We start from the raw sequence: 18,643 nt of genomic DNA, 5'->3' as shown, positions 1-18,643 counted from the left end.
ACACCTTTAATTCATTTTCGGGAAAACATCTGTACATAAGTGTAATATTGTCAAATAATTTAGCTTTAAATTAAAATTGGAAGCCTTTGTAATCTAAAATGCCTGTTTTCCTGTAAACTGAAAGTTAACAGCTTACAATAAAGCTGTTAACTTTTCTGTAAGTAAACGTGTAAGTTAAACGGTTCTGTAAATTCACTTCGGCAGTGAAGGAGACACTGACGGTTGGAGCTCTTAACGGAAGTTGATATTCGAGTGGAAGCGCCAGTCCTCCGGAGATGTCGGAAAGTCGGTCTGACCCGGTAATATTTACTGTTGTTTTAACTCAAAAATTTAACTCAAAAATTAAGATGGGCTGTTAGCGAACTACCTTAAAGCTCAGCTGACGAAAAAAACAAAACAGACATAGAAGTATTTGTAAGATGTTAGCCATGTTAGCACTTTCGAGTGGAACTGACGTTGAGTGTCATACCGGAGTTTTGATCAAGTAAAATGTATGTGGTTGTATTTAACGGCGTACTTCTAAATTAATTGAAATATTAAGATGGGCTGTTCGCGGACGTCCTTAAATTGAACTGCGGTAAAACTCCGGTGGCGAAAAAAACAAACAAAAAAACAACAACGTAGAAGTAATTGGAACGTTACTTGCTAACTAATCATAACTTCCATGGTAACGTTCCATAAAAAGTGTTTAGCATGATGCACGTGTGTACTGATGCAGCCATGCTGAAATTTTTACATTAATTTCAACCGCAATGCTACCAGATTTAGTACTTTCATTAAACATGACCTGTTGGCTAAAAACTAAAACATTGGATTAGTGGGCACTGTACACAAAAATGCAGCTCTTTATGCTAGTACTTAAAACATTCAAGCTAACAGGCTGTGAGATTTAATCTTTTATGCTAAAACTCATTGGTATACATAAAATCAACTACTGAAAAGTCACAGTAGAGTTCAGGAAAAATTTTCTGTATGACATTCTTACAGAAAACCAGTTCTGCACAGTAGCGCATTTAGTAGAGCTGTTTCCTTGCAGCAAGAAGGTTCTGGGTTCTGGGTGCATGGAGTTTGCATGCTCTCCCTGTGCATGCGTGGGTTTCCTCCGGCTTCCTCCCACAGTCCAAAAACATGACTCTCAGGTTAAACTTTCTCGAGTACATTTTTTTGATTGTAACAGTCTTCAAATTAACTCCAACAAAGGAGAGCTTGTTTTTGCATATGGTCTAAATTTAAATATTCTAATTGTATTTTTTGGTGTATTTATCTTTTCAGCTCTCATTTGACAATCAAGAAATGGCGAGAGTTCTTGTAACAACATTCAAAAATGAAAGAGACTTCGAAAAACATTTTCAGTGTTTCAACTGCCAGCAATCTTGTTGAGGAGATTCTTGCCAACCATTCTGGATTTTTGCTGGACAGGCTACAGAAATTTAATTCTGACTTCTTGGAGTACATTGATGTTGACATTAATGTTGAAATTAAGGACTTAGACAGATTCTACGTGTTTCTATCAACTGGAGGGCCCCTGGTAGAAGTGTCTCGTGAGGAGCAAATTCCAAACCAGGTACTATTTGTATTGGACAAATTAATATTACCTTAATGTTCTTATGTTGATATAATAAAAACACTTTAAAAAAAAATACCTCATTTATTGTGAGTGACTCAGTTTCATTGCCATTTATTTGTGATTTCACAAATAAATTGTGAGAAATTGGTTGTGGTTGAAAAGTTTGCTAATTTAAACACAAACCAAATTTCTATTCTGTTATTAGGTTCTCTAAGGTTATTTTGATGATATTAAACATACTACATCAATAACTGTTACTCTCTACAGCCCCATGCTAATTCAGGAGAAGACGGTCAGCCTCTAAAATCGCTCCTAATGAAAAAAGCACCACAAATCTTTGAGGAGTATGAAAACGCAGGCTTCCTGTCAGGGAAGTCAAGAAAATGTATAGTGAAAATGTGCGTGGGAGACCTAGTTCAGAGGTGTGGTTAGTAAGTATTATTTTTTGTTGACACTTTGCCATTTTTTTCTATAAATGTGGATTTTTACACTTTAACAGCCTCTGAACTGATGCATCTAAATGTGATTTTTGAAATGTGATCTTTGTGTGAGTAACTTGAGCAAATGATTGAGAATAAGTTGTTTTATTTCCAGTTATCCTCTTAGTGGAGACAAGTTAACCTTAGCGAAGAGCATCATTACCATCTTCCCATCTCTGAGTATCCAGGTGGCTGGAGAAGGGGAGGGATTTGTAAGTAAAAAAGTGAAATAATATATTATTTTTCAATAGGGATCCAAAGTAACGGGTTCAGTTGCTTTTTTTTTTGGTATATTTCTTCAGAATTTGAAAAAATATATAGATTTTTTTTTTTTCTTTATCAGGAGCATTTCTATGATCCAGCATCCCACAGTGGATTCATTGAGATAAAATTGCGTAACCTTCGGCGGAATCTACAACAACATGAAAGACGCTACAGAAAGCGAAAAGTGACCAGTTACCCGGAGGATGCACAAACATCCAGTGCAACCGAGACCGAAAATGATAATACCATGAATGAATGGGTAACCTTGATCAAGAGATTGCGGCCCTCTTCGGAAAACCTTTCAGTAATAAAGTCTAAAGTCTGGGATGGAAAAAACATTCACACAGCGCAGAGCATGGATTACAAGGGAATCGCCCACACTTGCAGAAATATTGCGTGAATATCCACGATTTATGGACATGCCGAGTCTGGTAGGTTTTTTCCTTTTCCTACCTGCTATTTTGACTCAACCAACAATGTTATACTTGGAAATTTCTAAAAAAAAAAAAATGTGGGTGTTTTTGTTTTGCCTCGTTTTAGCTGGACTCAGAGTTTGGAAGGTTGACGGGTGAAAAGACAGACCTTTTCCTTCGTAGATGGGAGACCAACATCATGCCAAAACTTAGAGTTGTGGCTGCCATGGAACCTGGACTCAGCACTCTTTTGAGAGGATTTGAAAACATGACTGAAGGTATTTATGGTTGATGTACATTTACTGTGTATCGCAGTAATAAGATGTTTTTAATGTTCTGGTTTTTGTTCACTTTCAGAGGAGGCTTGTTACAGAACACTCGTGGTACTAACACACCTTCTGCCCCCTGTTAGTGGAAGACAATGTAGCATCAAGGATACAATAACACACCTTCTAGATTTTGTGCCGGTAGGTGTTTATCCTTTGACAAATATTATTTTAAACAGAAATTACATTGAATTCCTGATTATTTCACCAACAAATGTGTTTTGTTTTATTTCTTAATTTTTGTTTCTAAGACTGGAACAAGAATAGCATCCCTCTGCAATGATTCTGCTACTTCATCAACAAACCATCAGCCCCAGCTCATCTGCATCGGTAATCTGCGGTCGTCAAAGCAGTATGTCATCATTGCAAAAAATGACAAAGTCACCATACCCCTGGACGATGGACTCACATGTGCTGTGGACAAGCTTTTTAAGCTGTACTGGGTGTTTAACTTGTCTTATCCATCCCAACTCGGACCTGTCTTTACATTTTTTGAGTATATCTATGATCTTCCATTCTCCACACAAAGAAAAACAAGGGTGATTGAATTGATTGCACAACTTAAAGCTTGTAAATGAAATGTATTGTTGTCCAAAATGTAGACAAACTGGTTTCAAAGAGGTGAAAAATCTCCTATGGCACCTCCGTGAAATACACTGCTTATCAGATGGACAGAATATAAAAATTAGATGTGCTCAAGAAAATTGTCCAAGAACATATTATAACTTGAATTCATTTACTAGGCATCTACACAGAGTACATTTTAAGATGGGTACAAAAGATATGCCTGTTGTGCAATCCTTGTTCCCAAGCGAGGCTTCAAACAGTGGAGAACAAACTCATATTGATAATTTGGATACACCCAATATTATGGTTGCAGCTCCACAATCAGAAAATTATATTGAGCTCAGTAATTGTGCAGCATCTTTTGTTTCCCAGATGTATTCATCTTCAAATGTAACTTTTTCTGATGTCATGAAAAATGTGAACTGTGCAAAGGAGCTAATTACTAGAACTGTAGACAGGTTGCAGCAATCAACTACAACTTTGTTGAATAGTTTGCAAGTACCTGGTGACAGTGATACTTTGATGAAAGAGTTTGAAGATGCCAAGCACATATTTGATGATCTTGATACACAATATAAAATAAAAAAATGTTTTGCCAAGAAGTTTTCACTTGTCAAACCAAAGGAAATATTTTTAGGTCACAGATCTGATACAGCAAGAAAAAATGGTCAAATAAACCAAGTTTTAGTCGCAGACACATTCCAGTACATATCAATAATTGAAACCTTAATGTTTTTATTTGAACATGAAGAAATGCAGGCCCTCTTTCTTTTGGAGAACAAGAGCACAGACGATAATCTGCGTGACTATTGTGATGGCTCACATTTCTCTACACATGCACTGTTTCAAAAGTCTCCCAATGCTTTGCAAATACAACTTTACTATGATGATCTGGAGACAGCAAACCCTTTGGGATCAAAAACAAAAATACATAAGCTTGGAGCTATGTATTTTACCATAAGGAATTTGCCAACCAGCTGCAATTCAGCACTTGCCAATATTCATTTATGTCTTCTGTTCAACTCAATTGACAGAGAGGTATACGGATTTGACAAGACTTTGCAGCCACTTTTGGAGGACTTGAAACTTCTTGAAGATGATGGTATAACATTAAAGTTAAATGGACAAAACCATCACATTTATGGGACTGTCTGCTTGTTAACAGCAGATAACCTTGCACTGCATACTCTTGGTGGTTATTTGGAAAGTTTTTCTTCAAATAAATTTTGTCACTTTTGTATGATTGACAAAGCAGATGCACAGGGTATCTTTGATGAGGATAAAGTGGAGCTGCGAACAAAACAAAATTATCAGGACCATGTTGAACTACATGAACCTAGCAAAACAGGTGTGAAAGGAGACTCTTGTTTGAATAAGCTGCGGTATTTTCATGTAACAGAAAACTCAAGTGTTGATGTCATGCATGATGTTCTTGAAGGTGTAGCCCCCCTAGAGGTTAAACTAATGCTGCAACATTTTATTCACGTGGAAAAGTTAATTACATTGGAAGAACTGAATGACAGAATTTCAGGTTTTCATTATGGAAGTGCAAATGTAAAAAATAAGCCAAGTGTCATATTGAATCTGAGAGCTAGCGAGAATCCTGTAAAACAGTCGGCTTCTCAAATGTGGTGTCTTTTGCTCGCCTTGCCCTTTTTACTTGGAGATCTTGTGAACAGAAAGAGTCAACACTGGAAATTACTTGTTTTATTAAATGAGATCTGCAGCATTATTTTTGCACCAGTGGTTACCAAAGGGCTTGCTGTGTTTCTAAAACAATTGATAATTGAGCATCATACTCTTTTCAAGCAGCTGTATGTGTCATGCAGTGTGTGGTTGGTGGTGGTGAGGAGAGACGCTGAGACCCAGGTATGGTGAAGATGATGTATTTAATGGTGATAACGCACACAGTCCAAGGCAGGCAGCACGGCAGGAACAAGTACGCAGCTAATAGCCGGTAGCAACTGACCAACAGGACTAAACGAAACAAAACACTAACCAGGACTTTACAGTTCTACTGGTGAATCCGACGGAAACATACACAAACCAGGACTTAAACAGTTCTACTGGCGAGTGATTACGTGACGACACTGACTACGACAAACGACGACAAGGACCCGACGAGGAACACAGACAACAGGAGGGTTTAAATACACACGGGGTAATCAGGGGAATGGGACACACCTGGGGAGCAATCAACGGGGAGGACAGGACAGAGACTAACAGGAACACAGGACTGAACACAGAGAAACTCAAAAATAAGCACACAGAAACACGGAACCTAACAGTACCCCCCCCCTCAAGGGCGGATACCAGACGCCCACAAAAAAAAAAAAAATCCAAATAAACACAAAACAACCCAACAGGGTGGGTGGAGGGGCGACGGAAGGAGGGCAAGAGTCCATAGGAAAACAGTCCAACAAAAAACTACCCAACAGGGTGGGCGGAGAAGGCAACGACGGCAGGAGGGCTAGAGTCCAGAAAAAACAGTCCAAAACAAAGAAAACAACCCACCAGGGTGGGCGGGGAGGCGGGTCCGGCGGGCGTCGCCGGCGCAGGAAGCAGAGACGTGGAGGCAGGTCCGGCGGTCTCTTCCGCCGGCGTAGGAAGCAGAGACGTGGAGGCGGGTCCGGCGGTCTCTTCCGCCGGCGTAGGAAGCAGAGACGTGGAGGCGGGTCCGGCGATCTTTTCCGCCGGCGTAGGAAGCAGAGACGTGGAGGCGGGTCCGGCGGTCTCTTCCGCCGGCGTAGGAAGCCGAGACGTGGAGGCGGATCCGACGGGCGGCGTCTCCGGCGCAGAAAGCCGAGACGTGGAGGCGGATCCGGCGGGCGGCGTCTCCGGCGCAGAAAGCCGAGACGTGGAGGCGGATCCGGCGGGCGGCGTCTCCGGCGCAGAAAGCCGAGACGTGGAGGCGGATCCGGCGGGCGGCGTCTCCGGCGCAGAAAGCCGAGACGTGGAGGCGGATCCGGCGGGCGGCGTCTCCGGCGCAGAAAGCCGAGACGTAGAGGCGGATCCGCCGGGCCGGCAGGAAGGCCGGCTGGGGTCTCGGGGGGAGCAGACTCAGGAAACTCGGGGGGAGCAGCCTCAGGAAACTCGGGCGGAGCAGACTCAGGAAACTCGGGCGGAGCAGACTCAGGAAACTCGGGCGGAGCAGACTCAGGAAACTCGGGCGGAGCAGACTCAGGAAACTCGGGCGGAGCAGACTCAGGAAACTCGGGCGGAGCAGACTCAGGAAACTCGGGCGGAGCAGACTCAGGAAACTCGGGCGGAGCAGACTCAGGAAACTCGGGCGGAGCAGACTCAGGAAACTCGGGCGGAGCAGACTCAGGAAACTCGGGCGGAGCAGACTCTGGAAACTCGGGGGCAGCAGACTCTGGAAACTCGGGGGCAGCAGACTCTGGAAACTCGGGGGCAGCAGACTCTGGAAACTCGGGGGCAGCAGACTCTGGAAACTCGGGGGCAGCAGACTCTGGAAACTCGGGGGCAGCAGACTCTGGAAACTCGGGGGCAGCAGACTCTGGAAACTCGGGGGCAGCAGACTCTGGAAACTCGGGCGGCTGCGCTCCGGCAGCAGACTCGGGGAGCTCGGGCGGCTGCGCTCCGGCAGCAGACTCGGGGAGCTCGGGCGGCTGCGCTCCGGCAGCAGACTCGGGGAGCCACAGAGCAGGCCACGCCACTAGCCGCGCCGTTTGCCGCCCAGGCGAAAGCCTGGCTGCCTGAAACCCCAGCACCACGGGGACGGTGGCGACTGGAGACGGGCGGACGGCGGTGGCTGGTGAGGAGGCAGGAACTGGTGGAGGTAATGAGTTAATGGTGGCGGCTGGAGGTTTGGCTGGTGCAGGAGACAACGGAGAGGCTGGAGCTGGTTGAGGTGGCTTGAACGGGGTGGTGAAAACTTTCTTTCGCTGAAATTCCTCGTAGAGTTCTTGAATTAAGTCCAGCATGAACGGATCGGCATAAAACATGTTGCGGAGATGACTGAAATCCTCCTCATATTCAATGTTATAAATGTCCGGGGATTTGAGGAATGGGTATACGGGTGGAGCTGTGGTGGTGGTTGCTGGGTCCATGCTGAAAGCGTTCCTCACCGGTCTGGTCGGGTCCTTCTGTCATGCAGTGTGTGGTTGGTGGTGGTGAGGAGAGACGCTGAGACCCAGGTATGGTGAAGATGATGTATTTAATGGTGATAACGCACACAGTCCAAGGCAGGCAGCACGGCAGGAACAAGCACGCAGCTAATAGCCGGTAGCAACTGACCAACAGGACTAAACGAAACAAAACACTAACCAGGACTTTACAGTTCTACTGGTGAATCCGACGGAAACATACACAAACCAGGACTTAAACAGTTCTACTGGCGAGTGATTACGTGACGACACTGACTACGACAAACGACGACAAGGACCCGACGAGGAACACAGACAACAGGAGGGTTTAAATACACACGGGGTAATCAGGGGAATGGGACACACCTGGGGAGCAATCAACGGGGAGGACAGGACAGAGACTAACAGGAACACAGGACTGAACACAGAGAAACTCAAAAATAAGCACACAGAAACACGGAACCTAACAGTATGAGAAAAATCTCACACCGAAACATCATTTTATGATACATTATCCAAGGATAATGGCTCGTTTTGGACCTCTTTCTAAACTTTGGTGCATGCGATTTGAAGCAAAGCATAATCCATTCAAAAGACTTGCACATGTTATGTGCAACTTTAAAAACGTTTCAAAGACATTGGCTTTCAAACACCAGGTACAACAAATGTATCACTATAAACATTGCTCTCTCATCTCTAAGAAAGTCAGTGTGACCAATGCCTATCTTGTCATTCTGGGGTCACTGGACAAATCTGAGCTCTTGTTAAATCAGTTAATGTTAGCTCTAAAAACTGACATGTCTTTAGCCACGAAAATATATCTGTCTCACAGTCTTAATGTGTATAGTCAAATCTACATAACTGGCTCCATTTTGTCATTGAGAGCAGATTACCGAAAAGAACCTGTATTTGGTGAAGTTCTTCATTTTCTGGCACATAATGACTCCATTTTTATCTTTGTTCAAATACTAAATGTATTATACTTTGATGATCATTTTTATGCATATGTAGTACAAAAAACTAGTGATTATGAACTGATCACGCTTGCAGATATTTGTGATTTCCATCCTTTAGATGTTATGAGGAGTTTTGGTAACAGAAAGCTGTATGTGGCACCAAGATACAAAATATTGTATTTTGATCCATGATTGTTCAGTATTGAAAATGGAGGTTTAAATTTGAGTGGGATTGAAAATCTCACGAATGTTGAAAGGGACAGGAATTTATTTTCATTTCTTTTTCATGATGTTGTCATGTCGGGTTCAATTTTTCTTACCCACATGCAAGAACACGCTCAGGAGAACAAAATCAGTTAGATAAGTTTATTTAAAGGGAAAGGGGAAAGGGGACGATGGTCGGAGATTGGTAAGAGGAACCAGAACGTCTGACTGCAACGAGAGGAAGGGAAGTGAGTGGTGGGTTCAAATGCACGTGGGAATTCTCAAAACAAGTAAAGAGCTCGATCTTACTTTCAGGAAGGGAGAGTGGAAGCGCAGACCTGCTGCAGAGGCGTGGGTTCCAGGTTCCGGCAGACTGAGACGACGGAGAGTGTTGGAGGGCGGACAGGTAAGCTTTGCTGTGGGCGGACAGAGCCGCTGGCGGAGGTCCAGGTCTAATCTAGCTCCCGGGGCTAGGGCGACCTGCGGGTAGCTGGTGGCGTCTCAAGGTGAGTCCGCAGGGGTGGATCAGGAGAGGTAAGTGCACGGAGTATGGCGTCCGATAGGTAAGACCTATGGCGTCGTGGAGGTGGCACACAGGGAGATCAGGGAAGGACAGCGTTCACTGACGAACTCGGCTAACACGGGAAAACACCTGACGAGGAGAACACAACGAGGAATTACTCAGAGGCAGAAGCACGACGAGGAAATTCTCAGAGGTAGTTACTTGGCCGTCGGGGAGGAACGTTTACCATGGAAGGCAACACTCAGGCACTGGAGTGTTGGCCAGATGCTCCATAAATACACCACAGCAGCAGCTCCAGATTAGACACAGGTGTGCCTACGGGGTTGGCACCGCATCTCTCCAGGGGCTCAGTCATCCGGTGACATCTGGTGGACAGGGAAGGAAGCAGCAGGCAAACCAAAAAGGAAAAAAAAAGAAAACAAAACAGAACTCGGGCCATGACAGTACCCTCCCCTCAACGGTCGCCACCCGGCGACCGAGAAGACTGGGAGACGGTAAAGTCAGAGATGAGGGAGGGGTCGAGGATGAAGGAACGTGGGACCCAGGAGCGTTCCTCCGGACCATAGCCCTCCCAATCGACGAGATACTGGTAACCCTGACCTCGCCGACGGGAGGCCACTATCCGGCGGACAGAGTAGGCCGGATGGCCATCTATGACTCGGGCGGGAGGAGGGGGTTCGGTCGGAGGGCAAAGGTCACTCGAATGGACAGGTTTAATCTGGGACACATGAAAGGTGGAATGCATGCGTAGGGACTTGGGAAGGCGTAGCCGAACAGCGGCTGGGCTAATAACAGCCAGGATTTCAAAAGGGCCGATGTATTTGGGACCCAACTTCTTAGATGTGGCCTTCAGGGGAACATCACGGGTGGACAGCCAGACCTCTTGACCAACAACATAAATAGGTGCAGGGGTCCTCTTACGGTCAGCCATGCGTTTGTTCTGAGTGGCTGTGTTGTTGAGTGCAGCAATGGTATCTTTCCATACCTTTTGGCAGCGACGGATGTGGTGCTGGACAGAGGTGACCGAAATGGACTCCTCATCAGAGGGAAGGAGCGGTGGTTGGTAGCCCAGGGAAACCTCGAATGGGGAGAAACCTGTGGCGGCAGAGATGTGACTGTTATGTGCATACTCAACCCATGGGAGGTATTGGGCCCAGTCTCTGGGATTGGAAGCAGTAAGACAGCGAAGAGTGGTCTCCAGCTCCTGGTTCATTCTCTCTGTCTGGCCATTGGTTTGGGGGTGATAACCTGAGGTCAGGGCAACTTTAGCTCCCAGAGCTGCGCAGAACTTCTTCCAGACCTGGGAGATGAACTGAGGTCCACGGTCTGACAAAATCTCCTGGGGGATACCATGCAGTCGATAAACATGTTTCATCAAAAGTAGAGCAGTTTGAGCAGCGGTGGGTAACCTACGGAGGGGAACTAAATGGCAGGACTTGGAAAACCGGTCAATAATGGTAAATATGGTTGTCATACCTTTAGACGTGGGGAGACCCGTGACAAAATCGACAGCAATGTGGGACCAGGGACGCTTAGGAATGGGTAGAGGTTGGAGTAGGCCTGCAGGAGGCTGGTGAGAGGACTTGTTTCTGGAACACACTACACATGCTTGGACAAACTCTCTTACGTCTTTATGGACAGATGGCCACCAGAACCTTCTACTAACCAGGGCAACGGTACGACCCATACCTGGGTGGCCAGAGAATTTAGATGCATGTATCCATTGGAGGAAACGGGAACGGACTGAAGTGGGCACGTAGATCTTCCCCTTAGGACACGAGGGAGGAGGTGGCTCCGATTGATGAGCCTGTCTGAGGATGTCCTCGATCTCCCAGAAAACAGACCCCACCGTGCAGCTGGGAGGTAAAATGGGGGCCGGACCCTCATAGGAGTTATCAGGCGCATAAACTCTAGATAGGGCGTCGGGTTTGGTATTCTTAGAACCTGGGCGGTAGGAGATGGAAAGGTTAAATCTGGAAAAGAATAGAGACCAGCGGCACTGACGTGGGTTTGACCGTTTAGCCGACTGGAGATAGGCCAGGTTCTTATGATCGGTCCAAACCAAAATGGGATGCTCAGCTCCCTCCAGCCAGTGTCTCCATTCCTCCAGAGCCAACTTAATGGCAAGGAGTTCACGGTCTCCAACATCATAATTACGCTCAGGAGGGGTTAATCTGCGAGAGAAGAAGGCACATGGATGAGTACGGTGATCTTGGCTAGAAACTTGTGACAATACTGCACCAACACCAGTGTCGGATGCATCAACCTCCAAAATAAACTGTTTGGAGGGGTCAGGCTGGACCAGAATGGGTGCGTTGGCAAACAGGGACTTTAAATCATTGAAGGCTTTCTCAGCTTGGGGTGTCCAGGTGAAGGCAGACTTGGTAGAGGTGAGGGCTGTTAATGGTGAGGCCGTCTGACTATAGTTTCGAATAAATCGACGATAGAAGTTTGCAAACCCCAAGAAACGTTGGAGCTGCTTTCTTGTCTCTGGCCTAGGCCAATCCAGAACTGCCTTGATCTTGTCCTCGGAGGGTCTTACCTGTCCGCCCTCTAAGACGTACCCCAGGAAGGTGACGGACTGACGATGAAATTCACATTTCTCTGCCTTAACGTAGAGTTTATTCTCCAGGAGTCGCTGGAGAACCAGGCGAACATGCTTCTCATGTTCTTCTCGGGACTTAGAGTAAATCAGTATGTCATCTAGGTAGACGAAGACAAACACGTTAAGGAAATCCCTCAACACATCATTCACCAATGCTTGAAAAAATGCAGGAGCGTTAGTTAATCCGAAAGGCATGACCAAGTATTCATAATGGCCCATAGGGGTCTTAAACGCCGTCTTCCATTCATCTCCTTCACGGATGCGGAGGAGATGATAGGCGTTTCTGAGATCCAATTTGGTAAATATGGTGGCTCCGTGGACAGGTTCGAAGGCTGAGGAGAGAAGTGGTAAGGGATATTTATTCTTAACAGTAATCTGGTTGAGCCCTCGATAGTCAATACAGGGTCTCAATGAGCCGTCCTTTTTCCCCACAAAAAAGAATCCTGCAGCTAGGGGGGATGAGGACGTGCGGATTATACCGGCGGCCAGTGAGTCATTTATGTATTTTTCCATTGTTTGACGCTCAGGTCTGGAAATGTTGTACAACCTGCTGTTAGGAAGTGGCGCACCGGGCAACAAATCAATGGCGCAATCGTAGGGTCGATGGGGCGGCAGAGAGAGAGCCTTTTCTTTACTGAAAACGTTTGCCAAGTCGTGATACTCTATGGGAACAACTGAGAGGTCGGGGGGGCCTGCCTCATGAGGTTCTGCCGCCGCCGGACTGAGTGGGACGGCAGAGCGGAGACAAGTGATATGACACTTACTGGACCAGGACTCGATGTGGGACTCACTCCAGTTGATGTGTGGATTGTGAGCTTGAAGCCAGCCAAAGCCCAGGACAATGGCGGAACTAGCGGCTGGGAAGACAAAAAATGAGATGTGTTCAGAATGGTTGCCAGAAATTAATAGACGTACTGGTGAAGTACGGTGGGTTATTTTGGGCAGGGCCTCCCCGTTGAGGGCAGAAACACGGAGGGGAACTGGTAGCAGCTCGACTTTGATTCCCAGCTGTTGGACTAAGACTGTGTTAATAAGATTTTGCTCACAACCAGAATCTATGAGGACAGAGAGAGAAACAGATGTTTGGTCATTGAATAAGGTAGCAGGGAGTAGTAGGCGAGGCGTCTTCTCGTCTTGCGCCAGCAGTCTCCTCGCCGCTACTGCCGGGCCTGCCTGTTTAAACGGATGGGACAATTAGCAAGGAAATGTGTAGGTGAACCACAATACAAACAGAGCCTAGATGCCATTCTCTTTTGCCTCTCCTCCGGTGTTAGGCGGGTGTGACCAATCTGCATGGGTTCCGACTCCGAGGTGGACGGTAGCACCGGGGTAGGTTGAGTGGAGCAGGAAGATGGAACTGCGAAGTGCGTCTTGACAGTTGAGCCCCTTCGGCTCCGATCCCTGGCTCTAGCTCGTATACGATTATCCAGCCTTATAGTAAGACTTATCAACTCCTCCAACGTATCGGGTTCATCTAGCGTTGCTAGTTCATCCTTTACTTGCTCATTCAGGGCATGAAAATAAGCACTTTTTAATGCTGCTGCGTTCCAGCCCGAAGCCGCAGCTTTAATTCTGAAATCGATAGCGAAGTCAGAAACAGTTCTCTGCCCTTGCTTAAGATTTCTTAGTTCGCGGGAGCTTGAGGTCTTGTCAGTCTCTTGACAAAAAACTTGTTTTAGCTCCTTCAAAAACTCAGGGAAAGTGCACCCAAACTCTGTGGGCGACGTGAATCTAGATTCAGCCCATTCTAAGGCACGACCGGTCAACAAGGAAAGCATGTAAGCAATCTTTGAGTTATCATGTAAAAAACTTTGCGGAGAGTGGTTGAAAATTATCTGACATTGTAGGATGAAACCCTTACATTTGTGAATGTCACCTGCAAACTTCTCCGGGGCCGGCGGTCGGACGTCGGAAAACGTGGAGTGGGTTGGAGGGTCCGGAGCAGGGGGCGGAGCAGGAGACGGAGCAGGAGGTGAACTCTGCGACTGTTGAACAGAGCCTTGCAAAAAGTTTGCCAGTTCAGTGAGTCGGCGGTTTGTCTCAGCCTGCCGACTACCTAACTCTCTGAGCGCGGCATCATGAGACTGTATGAGAGTGTGTTGTTCTGATAGCGCTCTCCTGATAGCGTCTGCTGGGGTAGACTGTTGGCCTGAGTGTTCTGTCATGTCGGGTTCAATTTTTCTTACCCACATGCAAGAACACGCTCAGGAGAACAAAATCAGTTAGATAAGTTTATTTAAAGGGAAAGGGGAAAGGGGACGATGGTCGGAGATTGGTAAGAGGAACCAGAACGTCTGACTGCAACGAGAGGAAGGGAAGTGAGTGGTGGGTTCAAATGCACGTGGGAATTCTCAAAACAAGTAAAGAGCTCGATCTTACTTTCAGGAAGGGAGAGTGGAAGCGCAGACCTGCTGCAGAGGCGTGGGTTCCAGGTTCCGGCAGACTGAGACGACGGAGAGTGTTGGAGGGCGGACAGGTAAGCTTTGCTGTGGGCGGACAGAGCCGCTGGCGGAGGTCCAGGTCTAATCTAGCTCCCGGGGCTAGGGCGACCTGCGGGTAGCTGGTGGCGTCTCAAGGTGAGTCCGCAGGGGTGGATCAGGAGAGGTAAGTGCACGGAGTATGGCGTCCGATAGGTAAGACCTATGGCGTCGTGGAGGTGGCACACAGGGAGATCAGGGAAGGACAGCGTTCACTGACGAACTCGGCTAACACGGGAAAACACCTGACGAGGAGAACACAACGAGGAATTACTCAGAGGCAGAAGCACGACGAGGAAATTCTCAGAGGTAGTTACTTGGCCGTCGGGGAGGAACGTTTACCATGGAAGGCAACACTCAGGCACTGGAGTGTTGGCCAGATGCTCCATAAATACACCACAGCAGCAGCTCCAGATTAGACACAGGTGTGCCTACGGGGTTGGCACCGCATCTCTCCAGGGGCTCAGTCATCCGGTGACATCTGGTGGACAGGGAAGGAAGCAGCAGGCAAACCAAAAAGGAAAAAAAAAGAAAACAAAACAGAACTCGGGCCATGACAGATGTTTGTTATTATTTTTCATCCATGTTCTCTTTTGCACATGTTATTGTATTTAAAAGTGCTATTTTGTTAGCTTGGTGATTTCAATTTCTATTTTAATTTTTTAATATTTTAACTATAAATTGTAGCTGTGTCAACGTTGTTATTTTCCTGATTGTAATAAAAGAATTTCTAATATCAACAATTTGAATTGTCAATTTTTATAAGGTCTAATCTATGAAAATACATTCTACACATTTGTGTTTCAAAATAACACATCTTAACACATATTTTGTGTTGATTTAAGTGACACAATACTTGTGTTAAAATGACAGACACAAAAATTGTGTTACAAATAACACGTCATGTGTTGTCCTTGAGCTGATGCGGCACATGTGTTAAAATTTAACACATCATGCGTTGTTTTTAACACATCTGTTCTAAGAGAGTAGATGTCAGGAAATGATTAATTCTGAAATGTTCTTTCATTCAAATGTGCAAAATAATAGGTATTACATAACAGAAGGGATTACAGAATGAAAAAAATAAAATATCCAGGCATTGATGGAAAATTGATGGACTGTTTTTGACAGGCCCTTCAGTAATACAACAGCTGTGTAATATAAATCTATTTTGTAGTGCTGCTGGATCAATGAACAAAGAAAGTAATGATGTTTTGACTTTATGTATAAGGGAAGGTTTACAGTTGGTTCTTCAACATACATTGATTACAGCAATCCCTTTTTTTACCGATTGATTCTTGTTATGATAAGACAGTAGGGCTACACCAATTGAGATTTTCTAGCTGATCACCAATCTTTAAAAGCCTGACAGAACTGCTGATCCAGATTTTTTCTGTGTGCTAAATATAGCAAACAAGTTGCTAAGTTGACAATTTTGTGGAAACTATTTTTAATTGTACACCTGCAGACATGATGTGTTGGAGAGATCTGTGAACAACAAATCTAAACTAAGAAAAGACTGATCAAAGGACAAACAGAAACTAAGGCTTATCACAGATAAACAAGAAATAAAAATCAAACACAGAAAAACCAAAACAACCCAAACAACCTCAGTGTGCTGTTATGCTGTTATCCTACAACATAATATGACTTCACAAACGAATAGCTGGACATTCTTCTCCAGGACTTTATGCTTGAGAGGTGAAAATCATCCCTCCAACAATTACAGTGAGTTGTTCAGGCTCTGATAGATGATAGACAGTTATAGCACACGCATTGATTTTTTTTTTATACCTTGAAAATGACTTTGTTAACATCTCCAGAGTGACAAACGTCAATGACAGGCTGCATGATGGTGAAGTATTCAAGTCCTGGCATGGTGTCTTTCTAAATAGAGCTTCCATGTTCTCCCTGCCCATCTTCCCCCACAAACTAAAGAACTGACTGGTTTGTGGGGGACCAACATGACCAACATCCAGTCAGTTCTGTGTGACCCTGTGAGAGACTGATGACCTTTCCCTGGTGCATCCCGCCTCTCACGGCATCCCGCGAGAGGCATCTCACGGGATGGACAGCTGGACAGCTGTCGATCCAGGGATTACTCGAAGGTGACAGAAGGCAGGCCTGAATATGGCTAGAGCTCAGCTAAATGAGCTCAGCTTTCCAAAAGTTGTGGTTAATCAAAGTAAGTCCATGATTTAACATTTAAGAAGTTCGCCTTTGAAAGACCAAAAAAGAGAGAAGAAAAAGAAAATCAATGGCCTAGTTAATGTTGGGATATCCCAACATTAACTAGGCCATTGATTTTCTTTTTAACTAAGCCATTGATTCATGATGTTTTCACTCATCAATGGAGGACTTCAGTCCTCCATTGATGATGGAGGACCAACATCCAGGATAATGGAGGGCTAACATTACAAACAATATAAAAGACAAAATGTAAATTAAAAAAACCAGCTTGGCAGCAACAATTGGAATCAAGCCTTTGTGACAATAGGCTACAAATATAGACTATTAACACAAATTATTCAAAGCCTATTATCACATAATAAGCTATATTCAGTTGCAGGGCCGTGCAGAAACCACTAAAGGGGCAGGTGCTCAACAACAAAAAAAGGGCACATCTAACCGCATATAGGACAGAATATTAACAAAGCCTATCAGCTTTCAGAGTTTAATAAACAATGATAAATTACAAAATTGTGAGATATACAATCAAAGCTAAGGAAAATCTCTATATAGAGCATACAACTATGCATATGTAAGATATTTTATTAGTAATTTCTTTCTGCAGGTCTATTTTGTTATAGGAAAGTATTGTAATATTCAAACCCGCAATTTAGCAAGATATGTAAATCAGAGCTGGACCACCAGACATATTTTGTCTTTACAGAATTACATTATTAAAAATATAAACAAGGGCACAATGCAACCTTTTAGTGTACTGTAATCTATAAACAGAGCTGCCTGTTTGCTGCAGTGGAGATGAAGATGGTCCATTCAGGAAAGCAGAGCTGCATCAAACTTTAAGGTGGAACTGCAGAAAAAAGGAAAAAAACAATTGTTAATGCATGTCACCATGAGAAAAGCCTACTGAGTTTTGCTTAAAAAACTTTTTTAAAAATTAAAATCACACATTTTTGTATCATGAAGTGAAAAAATTATTTGCAAAACAAACTTATTTGCGCATGTCAGAAATATTTTCTTGCTATTCTAAGTTTTTTTGTTTGTGTCTCAAAGTTTTGCTTGTGATTCTCAGATAAAAAGATTTCTGATGTGTGCAAATAAAGGTTTATGTTTGGCAAATAACTTTTTAAGTTCATGAGACAAAATTGAGTTATTCAATTTAAAAAAAAGTTTTTTAAACAAAACATTTTGTTTTTAAAAAAGAATTATTACATTTCCAAAAGTTTTGATTACAATTTTATTTTACTGAGGTTAGTTTTTTTTATTGAATAATTGGAAAAAACAATTAACTTCATACTCTGCAAACCAGACCCTAAACTTACTTAAAGTCTGGATTGAGTTTTTTTCCCCTTCATTAATGACACACTTTTATCTATCATGGTAGTTCAGAGTGAGTTATTTTTAATTCTAAATGAATGTCCTTGTTGGACTTTTATTTAAGTGCTATTCTCCTTCAAGGTGCATTTACCTAACGCTAGAATAAATGCAATGTACATTATGCAGCAAAGGAAATTAGAAGACATATGTCCATAATGGAGATGATCGGTTTTGGACAGGAGATGTGCTCCGTATTGCATAAGCGACACTGAAGAATGACTGATATCATTAACGATACAGGAAGAAGCTTTTTAGTTATCTTGCTTTGCTAGCAAAGTCGTTAGCTAGCAGCTAGCTAATAGCATATCAACAACAGCCTAATGTCTGTATGATAAAAATACCGAATCGATAGATAAGAACAGTTTTTCCTCACCTGGCTGTCTCCTCCCGCTCAGTAGTTCTTCAGAGAAAGGCAGACGCAGAGGCCTGTCAGTGTCTGTTGTATTTCATTACCTCTCTGCTTAAACCGCTGAAGCAGAAACGATACAACGTTCAACGTTTTCCGTCATCTGACAAGTAGCAAGTCTACTCCACTTTATTCACCAAAAACTGATCTGTAATCTGGAACGTTCGCTACGTTGAGCTCCGCAGT

At 44.4% G+C, this 18,643-nt stretch overlaps 1 protein-coding gene, 2 long non-coding RNA genes and 1 pseudogene across 4 annotated transcripts; 2 read left to right on the top strand and 2 right to left on the bottom strand.

Annotated features, from left to right (window-relative positions):
* The first annotated feature begins 2,156 nt into the window (after window positions 1-2,156).
* On the top strand, window positions 2,157-3,627 carry LOC148157816 (uncharacterized). 2 transcript variants are annotated; one of them, XM_088007991.1, is made up of 5 exons: window positions 2,157-2,258; window positions 2,390-2,741; window positions 2,851-3,001; window positions 3,081-3,190; window positions 3,301-3,627. In XM_088007991.1, exons 2-5 carry the CDS (start codon window positions 2,637-2,639, stop codon window positions 3,625-3,627), a joined length of 693 nt encoding a protein of 230 aa, XP_087864117.1. In that variant the 5' UTR covers window positions 2,157-2,258; window positions 2,390-2,636. The 2 variants fall into 2 exon arrangements, with proteins under 2 accessions (XP_087864117.1, XP_087864118.1); XM_088007992.1 differs by lacking the exon at window positions 2,157-2,258 and having other exon boundaries at window positions 2,269-2,741.
* A 1-nt stretch (window position 3,628) lies between these two features.
* LOC148157815 (uncharacterized) lies at window positions 3,629-5,286 on the top strand (annotated as a pseudogene).
* Window positions 5,287-9,030: 3,744 nt separating this feature from the next.
* LOC148157814 (uncharacterized) lies at window positions 9,031-9,333 on the bottom strand. The gene is made up of 2 exons (XR_015764043.1): window positions 9,192-9,333; window positions 9,031-9,110 (listed from the first exon to the last, which is right to left on the bottom strand). It is a non-coding gene; the product is annotated as an uncharacterized LOC148157814 (long non-coding RNA).
* Window positions 9,334-14,228: 4,895 nt separating this feature from the next.
* LOC148157813 (uncharacterized) lies at window positions 14,229-14,531 on the bottom strand. Its single transcript, XR_015764042.1, has 2 exons — window positions 14,390-14,531; window positions 14,229-14,308 (listed from the first exon to the last, which is right to left on the bottom strand). It is a non-coding gene; the product is annotated as an uncharacterized LOC148157813 (long non-coding RNA).
* Window positions 14,532-18,643: the final 4,112 nt, after the last annotated feature.

This window comes from Poecilia mexicana, unplaced genomic scaffold (assembly GCF_051168715.1).
Source record: "Poecilia mexicana isolate PSO_F unplaced genomic scaffold, ASM5116871v1 scaffold_8, whole genome shotgun sequence".
Taxonomy (NCBI): domain Eukaryota; kingdom Metazoa; phylum Chordata; class Actinopteri; order Cyprinodontiformes; family Poeciliidae; genus Poecilia; species Poecilia mexicana.
The sequence above is the reverse complement of the archived record's forward strand: the minus strand, read 5'-3'. Positions and strand labels throughout refer to the sequence as shown.

What these genes read in the sequence shown, in the direction of transcription:
- LOC148157816 (XM_088007991.1), top strand. Translation starts at nt 2,637, where the DNA reads ATGGAAAAAACATTCACACAGCGCAGAGCATGGATTACAAGGGAATCG. An exon ending in TTATGGACATGCCGAGTCTG is followed by an intron (nt 2,742 to 2,850) that starts GTAGGTTTTTTC and finishes GCCTCGTTTTAG; the next exon opens with CTGGACTCAGAGTTTGGAAG. An exon ending in ACCTTCTAGATTTTGTGCCG is followed by an intron (nt 3,191 to 3,300) that starts GTAGGTGTTTAT and finishes TTTGTTTCTAAG; the next exon opens with ACTGGAACAAGAATAGCATC.